General features: G+C 53.1%; 2 protein-coding genes across 2 annotated transcripts; one reads left to right on the forward strand and one right to left on the reverse strand.

Moving 5' to 3' along the window:
* Nucleotides 1-2,474: 2,474 nt before the first annotated feature.
* SETTUDRAFT_162747 (uncharacterized protein) lies at nt 2,475-5,098 on the forward strand. The gene is made up of 2 exons (XM_008022974.1): nt 2,475-4,102; nt 4,165-5,098. The coding sequence occupies exons 1-2, from the start codon at nt 2,540-2,542 to the stop codon at nt 4,939-4,941; spliced, it is 2,340 nt and encodes a 779-aa protein (XP_008021165.1). The 5' UTR covers nt 2,475-2,539; the 3' UTR covers nt 4,942-5,098.
* Nucleotides 5,099-5,428: 330 nt separating this feature from the next.
* Nucleotides 5,429-7,182, reverse strand: SETTUDRAFT_134561 (uncharacterized protein; the record flags this gene model as incomplete). Its single annotated transcript, XM_008022975.1, has 2 exons — nt 5,429-7,034; nt 7,085-7,182. 2 exons carry the CDS (start codon nt 7,180-7,182, stop codon nt 5,429-5,431), a joined length of 1,704 nt encoding a protein of 567 aa, XP_008021166.1.
* Between the last annotated feature and the right edge of the window lie 2,250 nt (nt 7,183-9,432).

The following is a 9,432-nucleotide window of genomic DNA, read 5'->3' on the forward strand; positions in this document are numbered from 1 at the left end:
AGAGACTTATCTTGTGCTCCTTTCTGACTCATCATAGGGACCAACTATATCTGATAGATCTACAGATCTATATTGCAAAATCACAAGAAACAGTCCAGATATCGACTCCTGGAACGAAACTTCCATTCCACAATATTTTACTATCGACATGAACCATGTCAACGACTGCTATGAACAAAATAATATCTCCAAATGTATGTGTACCTCTCTTCTCTCGGAATAAAGGCCTGTAAAAACTCGTCGCTACTTCCTACTAACGCGAACCCAAGATGTTGAGCACTACGGATTCGATGGCATTTCGAAAGAAGCATCGACTTTTATGGGGCGAAAATTGGATCCACCAACTCTGAATATTTCGGCCGCGTATTTTTACGATCCGACCTTGTTTGGCTCGGCTCCAACTTTCGAGAGGCAGGACCAAAAGAAGATGCTTTGGATGTGGGGGAACGATACGTACGACTACGACTATGTGTCTCAGCAGGGAATGTGTCAGTCAAGCGGGGTATGCTCACCTCTCTACAGTACCGTTGTCACTCTTCACTTACTTGGCACCAGAGAAACTACCAATGGGGATTTTCTTTCCTGCTGCTATTCTCGATGATTATGATGCTCCTGTTCTGGACATTTGGTATCGTCATAATGTGGTGTTGCACCCAGATCACCATGCAAAAGCGGGGGCAACACTCTATCGCCGGCACACACAAAGCTGTGATTGAACTTGCTGCAGCCATGTCAACAGAATTCGACATGGACCTTCTCGACTGCAAGTTTCTCTCAGAAAAGGAAATCCAGGAGCGCATCACGGCAGTACAAGGTGGGTGTATTTCGTACAACTCGCCGCTCCTCGTGGAGAAAGAGCTGTCTGAAACGTCGCTTCGGAGATGGCTTTATCTGAACAGATGGTGGTTTCTCGCGACCTGTGCGCTTGTAATCACTACGGGCTTGATGCCACTGTCAGACCTCTTGTTTTGCTTCTGGATGGTTGGACCGACGCTTGGAATGATAATAGCACTTTCCATTGGCACGACACCGAAGAGTAGGAGTGTTTTTGTTCTGGTGTTTACGATCTTGTCGTCAGTGCCTGTCGTTTATATTGCGATAGTGGTGCACCAAGGTCGATGTCTGAGGCCCTTTGGTGGCTACTCTTCGACAAATGCATTTCTCTTCTATGGTGTATATGGTGCATGTAAATACTGGTAGACAAACACGCGCTCAGTCAGTGCAGATATTTGGTTGTATGAGTGATTTCAAGTGCAGGTTCAAAGATCTCAAAACACGGTGGATTTTACAACGCCGTGAATATTGTAACGCACTGGACTTTACAAGGCAGTGGTCTTCATAACGTAAAAGATATAATGTCATAGTGAGGTACTATATCTGGCACCTTACCAATCATAAGTGGGTATTGTTATATATATCGGTAGTATTTGTGAAGGGAGATTAGCTTTAGCAAGCATGAGAGCTCATCTAGAAGATGGGAGATTGCCTTGGTGGCCATCGACTGCAGGCGGTGGCATACAACTGCCAAAATGGGGGCCAAAACATGGTATCCGCCCCCAATGTCAAACACTAGCCTCGATGCAACATGGGCAAGGCTGCATGCTGCTGTTTACTTATCCAATATATTTTTGGACGCGTTCCGATGGTCACATGCTCGCGAGCTGAACCTGTCGTCTTGGCATGACGCCAGCAGTCCCGTCTTCGCGTGCCTATTGCGGTATCACGCGGGAGCTTAGCAGTTTGCCAATGACAACGCATTCACACCCTCTACCCTTTGCGCAGCCGCTGTTGACTATTCGTCCTCAACACGGCATAGTCAGGCCTGACCGGTCAGCGCATCGTTCCTAGCCTCGTCGCATTGCTCGCCTAATCATGCACATGCCGCCTTTCCGCGCCCAAGATTCGTCCGCGCCTCAGACTCGACCCGGATACGGCTGTGCCTTGCTTGGCATCCGAACAAGCCCTGCGTGCTGGAACCCGGCGTATGGGGAAATGCTTGTGCTTGTGCAGTCGACGCCGTCATGCAGCCACGTATCTGAGCCACGACGCCAAGGATGCGCGCAGGTAACATGGCTCGCGCCGCTCAGTGGGACAAGAGATGGAGGCACGGCGGTGACTGGATGGGGCGTTATTTGCAGCCAAGCGAAAGTGGCTGGTAGGTGGAGATGGCTGAAGATGAACAGCAGGCTAGCCCGCGAACAGACTGGGATCCCTCCTCTCCACGCCTCTTGGTGCAAGAACAGCGACAATGGGCGGGCGCTCCAGCCCATCCCCAGCTGCCTAATAAAGCAATAATGGAAAAGCACTTTAGGCGCGCCTTCGTTTGTTTTCGTTTGCGGTTAGGCGTCATCCTGCAGCCTTTGGGATTAGACTCCCATGACTCCTGACGTCCTCACAGCCTCAGCGCCTCATGCCTTTATAGAGAGCCCTTTTTTCGCTCCTCGGCCATGATCGGTATTCTTTTTGTTTTGTTCTTTGGCTGCCACTGCGCCGTTCCCCTGTTTCCCCACGGGACATCGACCTCAACATCCATACCGCCATGGCGCTCAGGAGCATCGTGCTCGTCGCCTCTGCAGCGTTGGCTGCAGCCCAGTCTTCTTCTTCCGAGCCTTGCGCAATCGTTGCCGCCCAGCTTGAGGAATCCGCCGCCCAGCTTGAGGGGCCCACTACTGTCAATGCACTAGCCGCCTACGAGTGTCTCGAGTCTGTGCCCGTTGACGTTCAGGGCAACGGCCAACTCATCGACGAACTAAAGAAGATCTGGCAGTTCCAGTCGGAGCTCCAATGGCTCAAGAACCCCGGTAAGCACTGGGAGTTTGGGCCATTGGATATCGAGGCCGAACTGGACAACGTTAAAAAGAACCTCGCCTCCTATTCTTCAGAGTATGCTGCTCAACTCGCCATCCAAAACATCACCATTCGGACGGGCAACTTCCATTTCAACTACGTGCCCGATATACTACAGGTGTTCCAATTCGGCCGCTTGTTCAATGTGGCATCAATCTCCCAGAACGGCACAGCACTCCCCAAACTGTACGTTGCCGACGACGTCTCTGGGCTGGCCGAAGGCAACTCGGAAATCTCTGAGATTGCCAAGATCAACGGCCAAGACCCTTATGACTTCCTCCTGTCTGTGTCATGGGGGCAGTACATTGACTCAGACGGCCTGTTAAACAACATGTTGGCCAAGGGAGACACGGACAACGTTGGTGCTTTCATGATTCAGGGTAAATATGATGGCAACAGCACAGATGTTACTTGGGCGAATGGGTCAGCGGCTTCTGTTCCCAACGTTGCTCGTACAAAGCTCTCTTTCTCTGGCATCACGGATGGAAAATCCTTCTTCAACGCATTCTGCACAGGTCGCGTGAGTGGCGCTTCCGCGGTCACCAAGGCCGGTCCAGTTTCACTCGACACAGCTCGCCCGAATTCTAATCCATCTGGGCTCGCGAGCATCAGCCATATTATCTCTCCCAGCGCCCCAGGCCCTGTTCCCCGTATCCCTACCGACACTTACCACCGCCGCAGCAAGCGTCAGGATTTCGAACACTATGATGTAGTTGCTGTCGACAAAGCTTCCAGCGGAGTCGTGGCAGGGTACTTTCTCAGCGGAAGTGGCTACGATGATATCGCCGTTCTCAAGATCATCTCGTTTAGTAACCCTAGCCAAAGTATGTCGGAAGAAGATTTCAACAACGATTTCCAAGCCACCGTCAAATCATTCCTCGCCCAATGCGTGGACAAGAAGAAGCAGAAGCTTATCATTGACTTGCGCGAAAACGGCGGTGGTAACACCAATCTGCTCTTGGACGCCTTTATGCAGCTCTTCCCTGAAATGGAGCCCTTTTCTGGCCAGAGATACCGGGCCACTGATGCCTTCCTCAAGATCGGCGACGCTGTTAATGAGATCAGGGGTAATGCGGCCAAGGAGAGCAAGTACCAGAGTTTTATGGAAGAAGATTTTGAGGAAAACTTCACATTTAGGTACTGGTCGTGGTGGCACTTCCTCAACAGTGAGGGCGCGGATTTCAAGGGGTGGGATGACTTTAACGGGCCGGTGGACCTGAATGGCGACAGCTACACTGCTACCATGAGATACAACGTAAGTCGAGATGCTTCCCCCGTCGCCCTGTTTTCTTACTAGTCCATACTAACAAAAAGTAGTACTCAGACCAAGTCTCTATTCTGCCAGATGGCTTCAGATTTGTAAATGGCACGCGACCAACGCCCTTCAACGCATCCAACATTGTCATGTTCACCGACGCCCTCTGTGGTTCCTCGTGCGCCTCTTTCCATGAGGAGCTCAAGAACATTGCAGGCGTCAAGGCCGTCACGGTCGGTGGCCGCCCCCAAAACAAGCCCATCCAGACCGTCACCGGCAGCAAGGGTGGCGAAGTCACTCCTCTGCACTACTGGAGCCTCTTTTCCCAGGCGGCGCTTAACCTGAGCAGCGTGGCCGGTCTATCTGCCTTTTCCGCCTCAGACCCCGTGCTCCAGGGCGTCGCCAACGTCCCGCAGATGCTCACGCGCGCAGGCGACGCCGCGTCACGGCTGCAGTCCCAGGACCAGATCCGCAAGGGCGACGCCTCTGGCACTCCGCTGCAGTACGTCTACGAAGCCAGCGACTGCAGGATTTTCTACACGGCAGAGACATGGGCGGATCCTGTTGCGGCGTGGAAACAGGCCTGGAATGCCTTCCAGGACCAGGGTAAGTGTGTCGAGGGCAGCACGGGACACAAGAGTTCGCTGTCGGGTGGATACAAGGCGTATGGACCGGGCGAGCTCAAGGCCGAGGACCAGCCAAAGGGAAGTGGAGGAGGTGGTGGTGGAAATGGTGGCGGTAAAGGCGACGACAGCAAGTCTGGTGCGGCGAAGAGTCTGAGCATTAGCAGCGCGGCACTCAGCATTGCTGCTGTTCTTGCCGCCAGCATGATGCTGTAAATGGCGTGAGAATCACTTTGGCTGTTTAGAGTCTTACTCACGACGAGCAACGCTACTGTTTGCTTCTTTTTTTTCTACTTCTAGTATTATTATTATTTTCCCTCGGTGTATTACAAGAGTACCGATACCACCCTGTTATGCATTCTACGGCGTTTACGTCCAAAAAAAATGAGTGTTCATTCATGCTTGTTCACCTGTCCATCGTGAGGCATGATGAAGACAAGAAGATCAAGAACAAGTCTACTACTAGTCTGGGTACTATCCAACTTACAAAACTCATCGTGGTATCCAAAAACAAGAAGAAAAAAGAACAACTACATATCGCATTTCCCTTCGTCACCGCCCATACTCATCATACCATTAAACCCAAGACTAAACGAAGCAGTCCATCCAATTCAAAGACCCCCCGTAACACATCCAAATCACAAGCACAAGACCTCCTTCAACTACCGCACTGCACTGCACTGCCCTTCAACTGGTACCATTTCTAATTCGGCCTGAGGACCACATCCCCCACGCAAAGCACCACGTTTTTGAAGAACCGCCGCCACTCCAGGGGGTCGCCACTGGCCTTGACGAACCTCACCTCCCAGTAGCCCGCGCCCTCGTAAACCGCCTTCTCAACCACGACATGGCCATTGAGACCCTGGCGGCGCCCATCTGCCATTTTGACGCGGATGCTCGCACTGCCGTGTTGCTCTGCGTCTTCGATTTGGGTGGCGGAGAAGGAAGGGGCCGGGACGCCGAGACGGTTCAAGGCCGCGAGAAGCATGGGGAGGAGAAGCGAGAGTGGGTGAGGCGATATGAAGCGCGCCATCGAGTACGAAGGAAGTATGTCTGCGAATTTGCGGGCGGCTTGGGTAAAGGTCAGCGGCACGCCTGGTTGCGAGCTGAATTGCGTCATGCTGGGGTCTTGAGACAGTGCGTCCTGTGTTGACGATGGGAGTTGCGACAGGACTGGTGTGGAGCCGATATGTGTGTGGTAGCTGGCCGCGTAGGCTGTCGTGGTTGGCTGGGAAGCGGATAAGCCGTCGTGAGAGGCGAGGCGTGGAGGGCGTTCCCAGTCGAAAGGCGTGTCTCCGGAGGGTGTTTCGGGCTGCGTAGAGGAGAGTAGGTGGATAGCGCTGGAGCGGCGGGGGTCGTCGTCTGTGTCAATGTCCATTGGATCACCATCTTCCTGTGAGAACCCGCGTTGGGATTGGGTCGGCAGTCGAGTGAAATCAATGCGTAGGTGAGATAGCATTTGTGCCGCCAGACCAACTGGATTCGAGTTTCTTCCTGAAGGCGCCAAGTACGGGTTCTTGCGCGTGAACCAAGGATGTGTGCGCACTTCATCCAGGGTAAAGCGCTGTTGTGGATCCACCTTGAGCATCCCTCGAAGCAAGCTGACAATATCAGCTGGCAGCTTAGCCCAAAGTTCGTCGGTTGTATGTCCCCCCGTTTCGAGGTATTCCTTGAACTCCTCGGATCGCTTCGTGGGCTCATCCCATGGTGTGTTTCCAACGAGCAGGACAAACAAGACCACGCCGCAACTCCAGATGTCGCAAATATTGGCCGCGTACCCGACATCCAGCACGTCCGCCCTCTTGCTTCGTCTCCCACTGACGATTTCTGGTGCAATGTAGGGCGGAGAACCGCACACAGTGTTGCATAGCCTCAATTGCCCGTCCTTCTTGAACAAGGCCGCAAGTCCAAAGTCGCTCAGCTTCAAGTCTCCCTCTGCACTCAGCAGCACGTTCTCGGGTTTAATATCCCGGTGTGCGACGCCCATGCTGTGCATGTATCCAACCGCATTGACAAGCTGGGTAAAGTACAAGTGCGCAATGTCCTGGCCGACACCCTCATCCGCCTCAATCTTATCAAACAAGTCGCCTCCCTCGGCCAGTTCCATGGCGATCCACGTCCACAGAGCATCCTCACCAGATCCTAGGCAATGGATGATATTGTGGTGTTTTCCAAGATGCTGATGCAATACGATTTCCATTTTGATTTGCTTGGGGGTAAGGCGGCCGGTGCGGAGTGCATGTTCCTTGTTGATGAACTTGATGGCAATGACTGGTTTCGGGGCATTGAGGGGAATAGCTTTGCGGATGCTGTTGCGAAATTAGCGGCAGGAATTGACTGCACATCAGAAAGGACTGACGAAGCATATGCGCCTTGCCCGATGGTCTTGCTGACGAGTCGAAAGGGCAGGTTTGTGGGTAGAGGGGCTACCTGGCTCCCAGGCGGGGCGGGGCCCATGGTAGCAGAAGCGTCACGTGTGCAAGTGGAAGCGAATTCGGCGAGAATGGCGACAATGTAGAAAAACTATTGCGTGATGGGAGGATATCTGGTGCTATGTGGCGTTGCGGAAGAAGAAAAAAAACAGTTGGTTGACAGTGCCGTCATGGCCCAACAGGCTCCAACATCGCGTCACACGCGCAAAACACAACGCACAGACAGACGACCACGCGACGCGCGCCGACGCCTGCTCACGTGGCCTGGCAGCTTGGCACTGTGCCTCTCCCAACGGCCTCCGCCTTACTACAGTATTAGTCGCTTCCCGTGCCACAACCTTCTTCTGGAACACAGCTCGCTTCACCTGCCGACGGGAACATACATGACATCACAGGCGCGAGGCAAATGCAAAGGGCCCCCAGCTAACGTAAGCCGCAAGCCACCACTCTCCCACGAGCCGTGTGTAGGTATATACTGACATGGGATTTGAGGTACGTACGTATCTCGGAAGGGCAAAAAGACGAGGCCAGTGGGTCTCGTGTGAGTACTCGGTTCCAGGGAAGAGTTCCTGGCGATCCCCTGCATGTACGTTTTGCAGTAGCAGCACGCTGGCTCCAAGCCACTCACCGGAGATGGGCCTTGGAATGGACATGATGTGTCCGAGCCGGTTACAAGCAGGATTGCCACGCGAGGGGGGTGCCGAGGTGGTGTGGCCAACCAGTCGATCAACTAAACGGCTTTAGTAAGAAATAGGCATGCCGGACAAGACGCAGACACTAGGTGTACAGTAGAATGTCGAACCCGGGCTCCGCTGTGCTAAGTTGCCTCTCCCCCCCTTCCGAAGCCTCTCATTTGGCTCCCGCCCCAGTCATTCTATTATTTCCGCGACCTGCTTACTGAAACTAGCAACTGTCGTTGTTTCGGAACGATGCTCCCGTCCTCCCACTCTCTTCACATTGCATGAACAACACGGACGTTGGACGACTTCAGCTCGGCTAAAGCTCCGCGTCTTGTCGACCCTCAGACCATAACTAACTTTTCATGTCATGCCCGCTTCTCTCGCACGAGGTCCCTTTTTTTGAAACCTTGCCTCGTGTCCTCGGGATGATAATGCCATGATACACAACATGGGCCATGGAGTGGCATCTCAACCCTGATGGTTGTGTGTCGGTTTGTATTAAGACCTTTTCCTATTTGGTTGTTCGTTTCGTGTCTGTCTCTCATCACACGACACCACATATCCACAACCAGGCAGCCCCTTGTATCTTTCCCACACGGCATTGCCGAGAGGGTCAAGTTAAAAAAAGGCTCATGCAAGCGCGCACGCCAATACTGCCCCATCCGTGTGCTACCAGACTCCACTTGGAGAAAACCTAAATCCCAACGGCCCAAGAGAGAGCGAGAAAAAAAGGTGCGGATCCTAGTTGTTCTGTAAAAGAGAGATATGTGTATGTACACCTACGTAGGTACCATGGGACGTATGCCGGTTCGAGACCAGCCAGACTAGCCTCGATCACATAATCAACAAGCATCATCGTACGACACATACCGACATGGCAGCGCCAGATTGTCATGGGGGGGGGCAAAGATTGGGGATTTGAGTTTAGGTAGTTTGGAAATAACTGGGTCTTGCGGAACGGGGATCAACAAGGCGAGATCGAAGCTGAAGGGGAAGGAGCGGCAAGTGGAAGCGTGTGGGTGTGCAGGAGAGGGCAAAGGGGAGCGAACAGCGGAGAAAAATGGTTGGTTGATGCTGGTGCTGCTGCCCCGAGCACAACTGCAGCAAGTAAGGGAAAATGCAGATCTGAACAACGCCAGTCAGCCCGCCCCCGTCCGCCCACCCGCCACAAGCAACGCAGATTGGGAGACGCAGCGTGTCATGTGTCATCAAGGTGGACACGCACATACATATGCATGGGGTCCTTGTGCCGGCAATCACACCGCAAGAAGGGAGAGAGAGAGAGAGAGAGACAAAGAGAGAAACAAACATCGTCTGTATAGGCGTACGTAGGCATAGATGTAACTTGGGCGAAGAAACCACCAAAAAAAGGAACACGGCTTAAACCCATGAACCTTGTGCATCACGACCGACCATCGTCGGACGCCCGCCCCCCCCCCCCAAACACGCAACCCGCAATATCGATTTTCTGCTCACACCCCTTCGGACATGATTACCAGAAACCTGCTTTCTCTTACGCCTCGACATTGAATTTTTTTTGTTGCCCGCCCGACCCCGGTTTCTCTGACAAGACACACCACTAACCAAGTATACAC

Source organism: Exserohilum turcica (assembly GCF_000359705.1).
Source record: "Exserohilum turcica Et28A unplaced genomic scaffold SETTUscaffold_1, whole genome shotgun sequence".
NCBI classification, from domain to species: Eukaryota; Fungi; Ascomycota; class Dothideomycetes; order Pleosporales; family Pleosporaceae; genus Exserohilum; species Exserohilum turcicum.

What these genes read in the sequence shown, in the direction of transcription:
- SETTUDRAFT_162747 (XM_008022974.1), top strand. Translation starts at nt 2,540, where the DNA reads ATGGCGCTCAGGAGCATCGTGCTCGTCGCCTCTGCAGCGTTGGCTGCA. An exon ending in CTGCTACCATGAGATACAAC is followed by an intron (nt 4,103 to 4,164) that starts GTAAGTCGAGAT and finishes AACAAAAAGTAG; the next exon opens with TACTCAGACCAAGTCTCTAT.